General features: G+C 39.0%; 1 protein-coding gene across 2 annotated transcripts in view; it reads right to left on the bottom strand.

The window, feature by feature from the left end:
* PRDM5 (PR/SET domain 5) overlaps positions 1-16691 on the bottom strand; it is a gene marked incomplete at both ends in the record, with an annotated part of 204797 nt that overhangs the window by 172543 nt on the left and 15563 nt on the right. For both annotated transcript variants that reach the window (XM_079706169.1, XM_079706170.1), the window contains one exon: positions 14254-14337. In XM_079706169.1, the coding sequence (XP_079562295.1) occupies positions 14254-14337 (84 nt within the window). The remainder of the gene's footprint in view (positions 1-14253; positions 14338-16691) is intronic.

Raw genomic sequence — 16691 nt, 5'->3', positions numbered from 1 at the left:
CTTTTTGTGGAAGTATAATACAATTACAACAACAACAACAACAAAAAAGAGAAATTGTAAGTGTACAGCTCAATGAATTCTCACAAAGTAAACACATCAAACTCACAAACTAGCACACAGATGAAGAAACAGCACCCCAGAAGTCTGCCCAGGTCCCTACTTCCAGTCACTATCCTCCCAACAAAGTAACCACAACCCTGATTTATAAATTACCTTTACCTGGTTTTGAACTCTATATAAACAAAATCATACAATATGAATTCATTTGTCTCCAGCTTCTTTCACTCGGTGTTATGTTTCTGAGATTCACCCATGTTGCTAAGCATAGTTGTAATACATTCATTATCATAAAGCTTTATAATCTTCCATTTCATGAATATGCATTTGTACAGTTTGAGACAATTTCTCATGGTGTTGCTATGAAAGTTCCTGTACAAATCTTTTAGTAAATATATGAACGCATTTCTACTAGGAATATGTCTAACGGAATTGATGTACTGCATCATATGCATATACTCAGCTCTAGTTTTCCAAAGTGCCTGTACCGATTTAAAAACCCAGCATTCGCGTATGAGAGTTTCAGATAATTCTTGTAAATATTTGACATTATCTGTTTTTTCAATTTTAGTCATTCTGGTGACTATATCATGGCACTTCACTGTGCTTTTGGTTTGCATTTCCAAGATGACTAATGAAGATGACCATCTTTTCACATTTACTGGCCATTTAGGTATCTTCTTGTGTGAAGTGCCCATTCAAGTGTTTGGGCCATTTTTTTTTAATTGATTTGTAGTTTTTAATATATTCTGGATACAAATCCTTTTTGAGAAAAATACATTATATTCTCCCCCTCAGTTATTTGCTTTTTCATTCCCTTTATGGTATTTACTGTTCTCCAATTTATCATTTTGCCTTTCACAGTGTTTATTATTTCTTATTTAAGAAACCTCCATCTAAGATCACAGTATTCAACATTTTCCTCTAAAGGTTTACTGTTTTTAACTGACATATTTACATTTATAATTGTATTAAACTGACCTTTTTATATATGATGTGAGTTATGGATAAAGTACTTTTCCATAAGAAAATTATTTTGACCTGACACTATTATTGAAAACGCCATCCTTTTCCCACCATGTTGTTAATGACATCTTTGTCAAAAGTAATGTCTTCTTGTCTATTCTTGCGCCAGTATAACAGTATTAAATTATAATTCCTTTATAATATGCCTTGATGTTTGGTAAGTCCTCCAGTTCTGTTCTTTCACTTTAAGGCTGCCTTGGTAATTCATGGCCCCTCGGATTTTCACATAAATTTTAGAATCAGTTTCCACCAAAAGATAAAAATAAAAATAAAAACTTGCTAGAATTTTTAATGAGATTGCACCTTTTGAAATCAATTGGCTTGTGCTTTATGACTCAGCATATGGTTAATTTTGGTAAGTATTCCATGTGCATTATTTGATGAACTATCATTGGGTACAGTGTTCTATATATGTCAATTAGACCATGTATGTTAATTATATTGATCAGATTATCTTTCTATCCTTTCCAGTTTTATCTTCCTGCTTACTCCATCAGCAGTTGAGAAAGATGTGCTTAAGTCTTCCATCTGGATTGCTTTCACATTTGGAACATGTACATCGTCTAGTGTATGGACCATCTTTATTTTTAGTAATGCCTTTTCCTTAAAGTCCACTTTGTCAAATACCAGTAAGGTTACACCTGATTTCTTTCCATTTGTAATGGCACAATATATCTTTTTCCATCTTCTATTTTCAGGCTTTCTTTGTCTTTATATTTTAAAATTGCCTGTTAAGGGACATTGGTTGGTTCGGGGATCCAATCCATTAATAACAGTGTTTTAATGGAAGCACTTAACCCATTTAAATTTTATATAAATACTAATCTAGTTGGATTTATAGATACAATTTTGGTATTTACTTTCTATATGACCCAGTTCTTTTTTCCTCACTTCTTACCTGGCTTTTTTCATTAATAAAATTATCTTATAAATTATCTCATTTTCCTTTTCTTAACTTGTTAGTTACAACAATCTTCTACTATTATTTTAGATAATTTAGTTAGATAAATTTACCTGATAATGCTAGAACCTCGAAAAGCTTTAATTCCATTTGCTTCCCTCTTGCCTTTCAAATTGTTCTACCATTATACAAATTGTGTATGTTCTTAAACTCACGAATCATTACTATAATTGTTTAGTACCATCAATATTTATGTTTACTCACCCATATGTTTACCTTTTGTTGATCTTTGCCTTGTTCTGAATTTCTGAGTTTCCATCAGGATTCATTTTTCTTCTCCCAGAAGAGCTACCTTTACTTTAGTATTTCTTTTGGTGCAGGTCTGCTGGGTTTTGCTTGTCTGAAAACATCTTTAATTTTTTTTAACAGTACGACTTACTAAACAAATTTGTAAGGTCTGAAATTTATGTTGTCAAAATACACACTTTCATGCCATTATCTTTTCAAATTTGTTTCTGCCCCATTCTCTCTCTCCTCTCCTACCAACACTCAAATGCCCTAACATCTCAAACCCATCCTCTCCTCACTCAATATAATTCCATTTTATTAGATTTTTTTAACAAAGTGCATGTACATGGTGATAACGTTAAATGCCCATATTACATAGAGTCACAATGTAATCTCTGAGCACTTTAAAGAAGTAAAAATCAAGAATTTCAAGCACAAGGAAGATGAACACCCTCCAGCTTCTGGCAGAGCAAAGGGAGAAAATTTTCTTCTTCCCCACAGTGCATGGTGATGTGTTAACTCCACATCACTACTTTCACATTTTTTGAGACAAGGAGGGATAAAAAGGAACTTGAATCAGCAATGTGCAGAGGGACTTCCCTGGAGGTCCAGTGGTTAAGACTTCACCTTCCAATGCAGGGGGTATGGGTTCAACCAGGGATCTGGGAGCTAAGATCCCACATGCCTCGTGGCCAAAAACCAAAACATAAAACAGAAGCAATATTATAACAAATTCAATAAAGACTTTAAAAATGATCCACATTAAAAAAAAAATCTTAAAAAAAAAAGGAAATGTGTAGAGATTTTTCCCCATTGTATTTTGCTCAAGGTAGTCTCCCACAAAATAAGTGGGCAATCTCTTTATTTTATGAGACAAAAAAAATAAAGAAATCTCATTAGGACAAGAGAACTAAGCATAAGAGGGAAAAAACTGGAGATGGCAACTTGCTCAAGAGAATATAAAAAATTTTTTGGGCTTCCCTGGTGGCGCAGTGGTTGAGAGTCCGCCTGCCGATGTAGGGGACATGGGTTCGTGCCCCGGTCTGGGAAGATCCCACATGCCGCGGAGCGGCTGGGCCTGTGAGCCATGGCCACTGAGCTTGCGCATCCGGAGCCTGTGTTCCGCAACGGGAGAGGCCACAACAGTGAGAGGCCTGTGTACCGCAAAAAAAAAGAGAATATAAAAAATTTTTAAATAAAAGGAATGTTGGAGTCTATTAGTATTCTTTTAGTCATCTTCCTCTTCAACCTTTCTTCTTCTTCCACATCATCACCATCTTCATCTTCTCTTTCACCTTCATCCTCTTCATCATCAACATGTACCAAGTCTCCATCATTATGAACATCAGCTGCTTCTCCTTCTCCTTCTTTATCATCAATAGGTTCAATAGATATGGCCAAATATCATCTTTGATGAACTCTCTTAATTTGCATGCACCTGCACCCATATCATCAGTGAACAAGGTGAAGAATATCTGAGATTTTTTTCATGCTACCTCTTCAAGACAGCTTTATTTTGTGTCTGACACAAACATTTCATCAGGTCCTTCCCAGATTCCCATTTGATTTCAGTCAACATTGAAGATGGGTCGCCACTCTTATTGAGATAAAATGAGTTGCAAAGAAGCTTATTTTAAAGCAAGGACTTTTAGCAAAATTAAAACATGTTTGTAATATGATTTAATATCTTCAAATTCTGTCACTTCAGTTGAGAAAATAATTCAGCATCTCTTCATTCTCATCCCCAAGCCAGGGAGTCATCTGCACATGGTCAGCAAACACTGCCCTTAAATTTGGGATTTGGGAGATCAATTATGACCTCCTTTGAATAGTTTGCAGAGTTTGGTAACACTTTTGTTATATTTGAAATTTCCTCACTGGTTGTTTGTAAAGTCTGTTAATTTCAATTTATACAATATCTGTGTATCTAAATGTTTCCTATTGTTCTTTCCCTCCCTTCAGCGAATCCAGAGTAGCAAATTTTTCCTCTGGCTGGGATCTGGACGTAGTCTTCGTTTCCAAATTTGAAGAGTGAGTGAAGACACAGTTGAGGCTAATGCTGTGAAGCAAATCCAAAGCACAGTCACACAGGGAGATGATCACATTTGAAGAGGCCCAGAGAACTATACCTTCATTTTAAAATATTTTTGCTGGTTATAGCATTCTAGATTGGCAACTATTTTCTATTCCCTTAAAAATATATTTCAGTTGTTGACTATCTTTACTACCTTTTTTTAAAATCTTTTCTGTTAAAAGGCAGCTATCAGTCTTATTGTTTCAGTTTTGAAGGTACTGTCTCTTTTTTTGCTGCCTGCTTTAAAGATTGTCTTGGTTTTCCATAGTTGTACTAAGATATACCTGAGTGTGGCTTTCTTTATAGGAGTGCTGCTTGAGGCTCACAGAGCTTCTTCAATTCATCAGGTAATGTTTTTTAACACTTCTGGAAAATTCTCAGCCATTATTGCATCGAATTTGCTTCTTCCCCATTTTCTCCCTCTTCTTCAAATGCTAAATGATCCTAACGTTACAGATACATTAGATGTATTCACTGTCTCACATATTTATTTTTAGTCTCTGTGCTTCATTTTCAACATTTTCTATTGACTTCTTTTCCTCTTCACTAATCCTGTCTTTTGCTGTGTCATATCTAATATCTAATTCAAACACTGAGCTCTCAATTTTAGTTCATATATTTTTCTTGTCTAGAATCTCCATTTGGCATTCATACCTCCCAATTTTTTAATAAAATTCTCCATCTTTTCATCTGTTTGTTTCACTTTTTTCTTCCATTTGCTAGAACATATCAATCATGTTCATTTTAGAGTCCTCATTAGCTAACTCCAATCAATACCTGAATCCTATGTCAGTTTCCGTTGTCCAGCTTTTCTCATGGTTTTAGTCACACGGTCCTATCTCTTAGCATCTAGTCATTTTCTATTAAATGCTGGACGCTGTGTAGTAAAAGAACTTTAGAGGACCCAGATATTATATTTCTCCAGAGTAGGCTCACCCCAACCTCTGCCAGGCAGAGTGGAATCTGTTCACTGTAAGCTAATCAAGGAGTGAGCTGATTCAAAGCTGGATGCAGCTGTGGCAGGCTTTGGGTTGGGGGGGGCCCTCAGTTGATCCTATTCCTACAGCACCACCCTACAGTGCTTCCAAATGAAAAGTATGATGTGCACTGAGAGGCCCTCCACAGCAACATGAGCCTGTAGAACACTCTGCCTTTTAGAAGTATGTGGTTTAACTTTACAGCAGCCTGTCATGCAGCTTCATAATTCCGCAAATGTCTCAAGTAGGAGACAGCAATGTTTTTCAGTTCCTTTGGGTCTCCAATATTGTCACTCCAACTTCTCAAGACTGCCAAAAGCTCTACCTGTTTCTCTGTGCTAACCTCTACTTGGGCTGAGGTCAAATTTTCAGCCTCTTGCCCATATCCAGAATCAGCAAAGCTCTGACCACTTCCTCAAGAAAAAAAAAGGCTATAGATTATTGATTCATCTGTTCAAAGTTTTCTCCTCTCTGGAACCACAGTACTCTAGTACTCTGCTTTAATAGCTCTTTGATGGCCTTACACAAATCACTTTTATGTTTAATCTGTTTTTTGTAGCTGCTCTCAGCAGTAATATCAATGTGTTCAAGTTCTTATCTGAGATAAGTTTTCTTGCCCTGTTTTATTTTCTTTATACCCATATCACTATCTTTCTTTATATTACTCATTAAAGGTGTTTTATGTCTATCTTTCCCTGCTGAAACATAAACTCCCAAGACAGCAAAAGCTTTACTAGATCCTGAGGGTGAAATCAGACTAAAGATTGTCTGACCCTGGTATCCTTCCTCTTTCTATCATGTTTCACTTACCCTGCCTATTTCTGTTTTGTAAAGAATTCCAAAGAGCCTCATCATTTCTCAGTATGAGAAAAGAGAAAGGCTAATTCTACATATATATATATTCTCAGCAAAGAACTATTACTCCTCCTTTTCATGTATCCTCACTTTTTCCTCCATGAGAGAGAGAAATTAGAGTAAATATACTTTGGGTTTCTCTCCTTCATGGTTCCTTCTCTTTATCTAATTGTTCAGACCCTGACTGTCACTCCTTTCCATGCCCAGCCCCCTGCTGTGCATTAAGCAGACCTGCCATCAGACTCAGGGTGTGCCTTCCACAGCAGACTGCAGACCTGTCTCTCTCTCCCATGCTCTCTGAGATGCTGCAAACTGAACCTGTGAGTCAGGCCACAATTCTCCGTGCGATGGCTGATGGACAAATATATTCAGAACTCCTCTGCAGGCCCAGCTCTTGCCACAAAGACCAAGATTTAAGAAGCAAAGTATCAAGTACCCACTCTGTACACTTCTGGTACAAAGGGAAAGATTCAAGAGTATAGGCAGCGATCCAGATGGTGGTGTAGTAGGACGTGAAGCTCAACTTCTCCCACAAATACATCAAAGATACATCTACATGTGGAACAATTCCCACAGAATATCAAACTCAACACTGGCAGAAGGCCTCAGACTACTGAAAGGGCAAGAAAATCTCCGTGTAACTGGGTAGGAAAAAAAAAAAAAGAAAGAAAGCGAGAAAGGAATCAGGACAGGACCTGCACCCTTGGGCGGGAGCTGTGAAAGAGGAAAGGTTCCTTCACCTTGGGAAGCCCCCTCACTGGCAGGTAGATCAGCCGGGACAGAAGGGGAGAATCAGACCCCCGGAGGAGAACTTCAGCAGCCGGTTTGCAGCAGCCAGAGCAGAGGGAGAACTGCACAGACAGTCAGTGCCGCAGTCCTGCACCCCCCAGCCTGACACGTGCTGGCAAGGGCTAGGTGCTGGAACTCGGGCTTCGGAGATCAGAACTGGGGAGAGGACTGGGGATGGCTGTGTGGAAACAGCCGCGGGGGTGGGGAATCCAGTGCGACTGCAACGAAGGGTGTATGCGGAGGAAGCCTGGGTCACCTTATCGGCCAGTCGCCATGGTTTGGAGGGTGCAGGAAGGGAGAGGATGAACCCGGATTGCCGTGCACATGCTCGCAGTGGGCAGGACACTGCCGACACGGGCTCCAGGGGCAGTCGCGAGCCACCACTGCTGCCCGCCCAGATGCCAGGAGTGGTTATGAATCCCCCGCCACCACCCTCGCAGACTCCAGGAGTGTCCGGGAGCCGCCTCGGCTCCCATCGTGTGCTCCAGGGGCATGTCCGAGCCTCCACCACCACCCCCCGCCCACCTCCCCCCAGCCCCGGACTGAAAACCAGCTGCACGTCTGCACTCCCCCATCAAGGGGGTATCAACCAGCACACACTGAGGAAAGAGGCGACAGGCATCCACACTAAGAACAGCCCTTGGGCCAAATATATTAACCCACACAAGCTACACGGGAACGCCCAGACATATAAATAGCCCTCCAGGACCACAGGAGATAACTGTTTCTCCTAAACTCACAGAGTAAGAGCAATATATAAGTAAAATGAAAAAATAGAGGAACCACTCCCAGTTAAAAGACCAAGATAATTCCCCTGAAGGAACAAACAATTAAACAGACCTCTTCAGTCTAAAAGACACCGATTTCCAAAAGGACATAATGAAAATACTGAAGGAATTAAGAAAGGCCATTCATGGAAATGCAGAGTACTGGAAAAAGGAACTACAAACTATAAAGAGGAACCAAGAAAAATTAGAAAAGTCACTTGCAGAGACAGAAACTGAGCTAAAGGCAATGAATAGCAGAATGAATAATGCCGAAGAATGAATAAGTGACCTGGAAGATAGAATAACAGAAATCACCCAATCAGGACAGCAGACAGAAAGCCAAATTAAAAAAAAAAAAAATGAAAGCAATATAAGAGACTTATGGGATAATATAAAGTATGCCAATCTATGCAAAATAGGGATCCAGAAGGGGAAAAAAAGAGAAAAGGGGATCAAAAATGTATTTGAAGAAATTATGGCTGAAAACTTCCCAAACCTGAAGGAAACAGATATCCAGGTACAGGAAGCACAGAGGGTCCCAAACAAGATAAACCCAAACAGACCTACACCAAGACATATTATAAGAAAAATGATGAAGGTTAAAGATAAAGAGAAGACTCTAAAGGCAGCAAGAGAAAAACAAAGAGTTAATTACAAAGGAACCCCCAGAAGGCTATTAGCTGATTTCTCTACAGAAATGTTGCAGGCCAGAATGGACCGGCAAGATACAGTCAAAGTCCTGAAAGGGAAAAATCTGCAACCTAGGATACGCTACCCAGTAAGATCATCATTTAGAATAGAAGGAGATATAAAGAATTTCTCAGACAAGCAAAAACCAAAAGAATACAGCAGGGCTTCCCTGGTGGTCCAGTGGTTAAGGCTCCGCACTCCCAATGCAGGGGGCCCAGGTTTGATCCCTGGTCAGGGAACTAGATCCCACCTGCTGCAATGAAGATCCCGTGTGCCACAACTAAAGATACTGCATGCCACAACAAAGATCACACATGAGGCAATGAAGATCCTGTGTGCCGCAACTAAGACCTGGCGCAGCCAAATAATAAATATTTTTTTAATAAAAAAAAATAAAGAAAAGAATACAGCGATACTAAATCTATCCTAAAGGAAATAGTGAAACGTCTCTCTAAACAGAGAAGAAGAATCTATAGGAAAGAGAAAATCACAATTGGAAAGTAAATCACTTAAATAGCTAGTACACAGATTAAAAAAGAAAAAACGAAATTAAAAAATTTCTGTGAAAGCGATGACAACCAAAGGGAACAGCAAAAGAATGAAAGTGAAGATGTAAAAAAGAACATCAAAATCATAAAATGTGGGGGAGGAGAGTAAGAAAATGTAGACTTTTTTTTTTTTCCCTAGAATATATTTGAGCCTGTATGACCACCAGTCTAAGGCAAGTAGGGATAGGAAGGGATTAAACATACTTGAAAAAACAGGGTAACCACAAATCAAAAACATAAAATAGATTCACAAAAACCAGAAAGAAGAGAACATAAGTATAATACAAAAGAAAATCATCAAACCACAAAAGGAAAAAGAAAAAGAAAGGGATAAAGAAGAAATATAAAATCAACAGGAAAACAAGGTTTAAAATGGCAATAAATACATATCTATCAATAATTACTTTAAATGTCAATGGACTAAATGCTCCAATCAAAAGACACAGAGTGGCAGACTCTGTGTCTTTTGATTGGATAAAAAAACAAGATAAAATACAAGAGATATTTGATAGACAGATATACAAAAGTGGATAAAAAACAAGAGACCTACCTACAAGAGACCCACTTTAGGGCAAAGGACACACACAGATTGAAAGTGAGGGGAGGGAAAAAGATATTTCATGCTACCAGAAATAACAAGAAAGCAGGGGTAGCAATACTCATATCAGACAAAATAGCCTTTAAAACAAAGGCCATAAAGAAAGATAAAGAAGGAAACTATATAATGATAAAAGGATCAATAAAAGGATTTTATATTCAGCACCCAAATACATAAAACAAATACTAACAGACATACAGCGAGAAATCAACAGGAATACAATAATAGTAGGAGACTTTAACACCCCACTCACATAGATGGACAGAGCTTCCGGACAAAGAATTAATAAGACAACAGAGATCCTAAATGATATAACACAACAGTTAGATTTAATTTTTTCATGACATTACATCCAAAAAGAAACAGAATACATATTCTTTTCAAGTACACATGGAACATTCTCTAGGACTGATGACATACTCGGGCACAAAACAAGCCTCAACAAATTTAAGAGTATAGAAATTATCTCAATCATCTTTTCTGACCACAACAGCATGAAACTAGAAAGGCCAAGTTCTGAGAACTTACCAGGCCAGTTTCCACACAAAAACCTCTTGCAGACAATGCAAGAGGATGCTCTGGGAAAAGAAGGGAAGAGGCATGGCCAACAGAGCAGAGCCATTTGGAGCATTCAAGAAAACACTGGAGGGCTTCCCTTGTGGCGCAGTGGTTGAGAGTCCGCCTGACGATGCAGGGGACACGGGTTCGTGCCCCTGTCCGGGAAGATCCCACATGCCGCAGAGCGGCTCGGCCCGTGAGCCATGGCCGCTGAGTCTGCGCGTCCGGAGCCTGTGCTCCTCAACGGGAGAGGCCACAACAGTGAGAAGCCCGCGTACCGCAAAAAAAAAAAAAAAAAAAAAAGAAAACACTGGATTCATCAACGGCCCCTTTGGAATACTTGAATAATAGGCTGAGCAGGTGGCGATGAAAATGTACAATCTGTGCTGCAATCTACAGGTACCAAAATGTAAAGGTATGTGCTAGAGTAAGAGCCAGTGTCTGCAGAGGTGGTATTTGACCTGTGGTTTGAAATACCGAAGAAAATATTATAGAAAGAGAAGATGTTGGAGATTTAAAAACAAAGGGTTGTTGAGAGTTTTAGCAACATTACATGAACGGATTTTGGTCTTAGAGCAAGTCTGAGCAGGTAGACAGTGGAAGGAAATGTATCTCAAGCTCCAAACCACCTGGGAAAAAGTACGCAAAAATACTTCTAACTAAGGGAAGAATAGACTACGATACAAACACCTGGGCACGTTCCATCAAATTACCAATGGGAAGCGTTTACAGTGGAGCACTGGTTTCCAAGCTCAAGCTCTATAACTGGCCTGAGGCCTGAGAAATCCAGAATTCTTTTCCTGATGCAGTTTATTTTAAAATAAAAGTAAAAATCTGAAGTATCAAGAAGGCTTAAGGACAGAGGAGACTGAGTCTCTTCAGACTCCAATCTCAAATCCTGGTGGCCAACACAGAACGAGGCTGAGGTGCTGTTTAATGCTCTGAACCAGTGGGCATCGGTGAGCGCCAACTGCAGCTCTGGGGGGAGGGGGGAGGATGCAACAGACGATGATAGTTCTCCCCAATGAAACCCTCAGGTGCCTCTATACCCCGCCCCAAACTAACAGGGGCTCACACACACCAATAGGTGCAATCCTCACTGGTACCTCCAAGTTCTTTGGTGTTAAATGGCCACCTAGGGGCCCTTGGCCTTGTCCACCAGGACTGTTGGCACCACAAGTGCAAATATAAACTGAGAAAGAGCTATGCCATGTGCTCTCTCACAGGCATCGTTTTCCAAACACTGCCCCCAGTACCTGGCTTATGTTCCATGACCATAACCACTGGCTTGAGGAGAAGGACCACACATTTGAGAGCTGCAGGTGGTTCACTCTGGAGCTATGGGGCATATTAGAAATGACTTAAATAATTGGTCCCAATTTACCCACAGAGGAGGGAAGGCTCATTATCTCCCTTTGAGAAGGCTCAAAAGTTTCCAAGAGGAGAAGACTGTGGTAAGACCAGTCAACCTCCTTTCTCTGTGCACCTTATGAATCCTGGCACCTCCAAAGCTAAAATAATAAAAATGGACTTTAAGACTATAATTCAAGGCTGGGAAGCAGCTCTCTCAGTTAACATACTAAGGAACAGGACTAAAGCCAGCAAGCAGTAAATCTTTGCCGTTCAAAAGGTATTGACTGTTTTTCAAGTGCTCCCCCAGGAAGATATACGACTGAGAGTGTCTTCCCCTGCCCTGCCCGGCAGCACAACTGGACAGAGCAGAGACTGACCGACAATCCACCTTGAAGACCAGACTCAGAGAAGGAAGAACTACAGGAGGGAGGGAAAAAGTGCATGAACTAAGGGGTTAAAGGGATCAAAGGTCTTAGGTGAAAAGAGCAGGCTTATAGGGGACAAGGAGACTCTTCATCAATACCTTTCTGAATTGTGTCAAAAGTACAAATATTACTTATTCAAAACACAAGCATAACATAAGAAGTAAAAGAAAATAAAGAATGGCAATCATTATGTGAATGTAACATTACCTGAACGTTGTTCAGGTATGTATAAAATGTATAAAATGTATAAAATCAATAGCTCTTTGGGTGGTAAAGTGAGAGGACTAGATATACTGGTATGTAAAAACAAATAATAATGTAAAGACATCAAAGAACCACAGGAATACATAATGCAAAACTAGATGAGTTACGGTAGCACTGTCAGCCTCTTTAAGTTTCCTATATGCAAGTCTTTTTTTTCAAAATAAAAATTATAATCATCATCTGCTTAGCAATGCATCATAAGCAGCTGTGCAAGACATTAACCTGACCACTACACTAAAATTTTCAGAGATAACAAAACAAATATCAAAAGTCATTAACAACCCCTTAAAAATTGTTATTTTTATCATTTTCAACTTATTTAGGTTATCTTTTTTGTCACATAAATGTTTGGCTTTTGAAATCCTTCACGGTAAAAAAAAAATTAACTGCTGAGAAAATTAAGATCTTATAGAAAAATAGTAAAAGCCATTAAAAATATTTTCAGGTTTATAAAAATAAACAATTAAAACAGCATATTAAAATAAGGCAAATTAATAACATCTTCCACTTAAACTGTAGTGAAGACTATATTATGAATTTCCATTTTCCATCACCTGCACTTCAGAAATCTTTCAAGAACCTCAAGCAACCCCACTCCCTACATCAAGCAGTTTCAGCAATATGGCGATGCTTAAAAATGTATTTTGCTTACAGATAATACATTATGATATGTTTCACCTGTCAATTTGGCTCGATGGTAGTACCCAGCTATTTAATCAAATAGTAATCTAGGTGTTGCTGTGAAGGTGTTTTATAGACGTGGGTAACATCTACAATCAGTTGACTTTAAATAAAGGAGATTATTGTCAAAGCTGTGTGTGGCCTTCATCCGAACAAAGGCCTTAACTGCAAAAACTGAGGTTTGCTGGAGCAGTTCTGCCTCAAGACTGAAGCATCATCAACTCCTGTCTGAGTTTCCAGACTACAGATTCCAACCTGCCACCCACACAATCCTGTGAGCCAATTCCTTGAAAACACACACACACAGACACACACACACACACACACACACACACACACACACACACATCCATTGGTTCTGTTTCTCTGGAGATCCTAACCAATAAATGCACATTCAGAGAGACATTTTATGTGTAGTTCTCTGTTTCAGTATTCTTTATCTTTCTGATTTTATGATCCTACTTCCCTTAGGCTCACCTATACATACCATCTCAGCTCCCACACTCCTCATGGAACCCACCAAATAAAATTCTTGGGACTGAGTTTCCTTTTCCAAGTTTTTGTTTAACAATATCTACACCTCTGCTTTTCTATTTCCATCCCTCGGGCCCTTCTTTTTCTAAAGATTATGAAAGAACAGTAATGAAAATAACTGACATAAACTAGGATGAAAATTCTCAGAATATATAGATATACATTTGCATATACAAATTCCTACAACAGAGAGACTTCAGATTGCAAAAGACTATCTACAGTGTCATAGCTCTTTAACTATATGTTTTTAAAGGTAAGGTACATTTTAAGCTGGGATTTTCATTCCAACACAGAGCTCAGAAATGTTTCTGTGCAGGAGATCAGCTTAGTGCTTTGTGACCACCTAGAGGGGTGGGATAGGGAGGGTGGGAGGGAGATGCAAGAGAGAGGGGATATGGTGATATATGTATACATACAGCTGATTCACGTTGTACAGCAGCAACTAACACACCATTGTAAAGCAATTATACTCCAATAAAGGTGTTAAAAAAAAAAAGAAATGTTTCTGGGCAATTAACACTGCAATTGGGAAATAAAAGTTAAAGGAAAAGTATAATTTCATTTACAGAAATCAAATTCTAAATCCATAAAAAGAATGTGCTTATTTTGAAATCCAAACATCCTTATTCATGGATAACTTTCTTAATGATGAAGTATATAAACTTCAGAGTTACAGAAGAATTGTCTAGTTAGATATTTCAACAGTATTTTAATGCTAAACTTTCAAGGTATTTAGGTTCCTTAAAATTCAAACATTTCAATGCTTTGTCAACTGGAATCAATATCTATTAACTTAGCTTTATACATGCCTTAAGTAGTACAAAGAAAAACATATTTTAAATATTTAAAACAACAATCACATGCTCACCTCCCACATCAACCTGTAATCCATATTTTCATCCAAGTCTTCGGGCATTCTCTTCTCTCCAGCAAATGGTCCAAACTTTTCACCCTGAGTAGTAATGATTACATTGAAAAAGGATTAGTACAATAATCAATAATCAAGTTACTAAAATAAACTATTATTTCTCTTCTGGAAAAACATTTTTCTCCAAAGCCTTATGCCCAATGATTGAGATACATTTAAAATATTAATTTACCCAACACAAGATATTTACATATTTTAAATCTAACTTAATCTATTTTAGCCAAAGAGCCTAAATCCACAACACAGGAGCCAACAAGAAAGGGTTAAATCGCTCAATATTTAAATTCGGACAAGGCTTGAACACTATACTTTCATGTTTCAAACCTCTGCAGTCACTGGCAAGTGGTCTTAAAATGAGAAGCACTGAGTCTTGCCTGACTTGAGACAAGCCCACCAGGCAGAAAACCACCTGGTTTCCATAAAAATCATAAATTCGTCCCAATCATGAACAAGAAAGAAGTAGACTTGCCATCCTCAGAGGAAGACTGTTCGTACACAAAGTTTAAATTCTCCTGCCACTCTTTCAAACAACCAAGGGGGCACTCTATAAACCAGGGCTTCTCAAAGTGCGTACTTGAATCACCAGCATGAGAGTCACCAGCGTCGCTTATTACAAATTCAGAATCCTGTGCTTATTAAAATCAGAATCTCTGGGAGTGGGATGTGTGGAGCTGCATTTGGACAAGTTCCCAGGTGAGAGCTGCTGGCAGACACCAGGAGTGGCCCCGGCAGGGAGGGACCCGAGAGGCAGGGTGAAAGGGTAAGCAAAACTGTTCTCACAACTAAGGCAACCAAAGCAGGACTGGAGAGACAGAGAGGGTGGGATCACGCTTGTCCAGCCAGACAATCCACAGACGTGTGTGCAGAGAGGGTACAGGGTCACACATGCCCTCGTGAGCCTCCTCCAAACCTACCTGTGACTATTCTACAGAAGAACCCTTCTCTTCGTTGGGAGGTGGACGAACTTTTTTTTTTTTAATTTTTTTTTTACATCTTTATTGGAGTATAATTGCTTTACAATGGTGTGTTAGTTTCTGCTTTATAACAAAGTGAATCAGTTATACATATACCTGTGTTCCCATATCTCCTCCCTCTTGCGTCTCCCTCCCTCCCACCCTCCCTATCCCACCCCTCTACATGGTCACAAAGCACTGAGCTGATCTCCCTGTGCTGTGTGGCTGCTTCCCACTAGCTATCTATTTTACGTTTGGTAGTGTATATATGTCCATGCCACTCTCTCACTTTGTCCCAGCTTACCCTTCCCCCTCCCCATATCCTCAAGTCCATTCTCTAGTAGGTCTGTGTCCTTATTCCCGTCTTACCCCTAGGTTCTTCATGGCCTTTTTTTTCTTAGATTCCATATATATGTGTTATATGTGTTAGCGTACGGTATTTTGATGAACATTGTTAGGGGGAAAAATAACCACCAAAACAATGTTTCAAGGCATATAAATGACTTAATGAACAAGAGAAAACCCAACTCCAGGCAACAGTCAAATGTTAAAACTTAGAGGAATTCCAACTAGCCCCTCATGTTACAAAGAAAAGAGGTTCTGAAAAGTCACAAGTAATGGCAAAGCTTTGAAGACCTATTGTTTAATGTTAACTTGGAAGCAGAAAATGCTACAGAGATCCCTGAAATCAAGACGATAATCCTAAATAAACCAAAAACAAGTACACCAAAGAGACAGGGAGACTGCTATTTGGCTATTTCAGGCAACCTGGAAGACAGACCAAATATTAAGGTGTGTTTTTGGTAAAAAATTTGAGGATTTGGTATTAATGCATATATAGTCCAACTTTTCACTCCACTTTGTCATGTATTTATAGCCTTTACCAACTAGTGCAGAAGGAAATCATCTGAGTACACGCTTTCCAATGCAAGAGATCTACCCATGCCAGTCAGTTCCTCTTTGCAGTACAAATCTGGAGGAAATATAAAATTGTATCAATCAATTCAGCAGCATTCAAAGGACTGAAAAGAAAGGGATGGAAACCCAAGTAAATGCACTGGGCTTGGGGGAAAAAGCCTGCTTGTATGCAGGCCTAGGAAGATTATTAAAGGACTTACAGCTTTGAAAATTCAAAACAAGAATCAGGACTGTGAGTTTAAAGCCTTGCTATTAATAGTGAGCAATCACTCTATCATAAACTCTAACTATAATAAATACGGCTTTCAATTTTTTTTTCCTCAGCCAAGAAATACATTTTGCATCTCAGCCTAGCATGTTCACATCTATACAGCTGACAACACGGTGTGAACTATGTGGGTCCACTTAAATGCAGGTATTTTAATTACACCATCCTGGTCCGTTGAATGCACCAGTGTGGAAGAACCACAGATATGGAGGGCCAACTATAAATTCTGTGTGCATTTA

Source organism: Hyperoodon ampullatus (genome assembly GCF_949752795.1).
Source record: "Hyperoodon ampullatus genome assembly, chromosome: 1".
In the NCBI taxonomy this organism is placed as follows: Eukaryota; Metazoa; Chordata; class Mammalia; order Artiodactyla; family Ziphiidae; genus Hyperoodon; species Hyperoodon ampullatus.
Note: the sequence above shows the minus strand (reverse complement) of the source record. Positions and strands in the feature narration are given on the sequence as shown.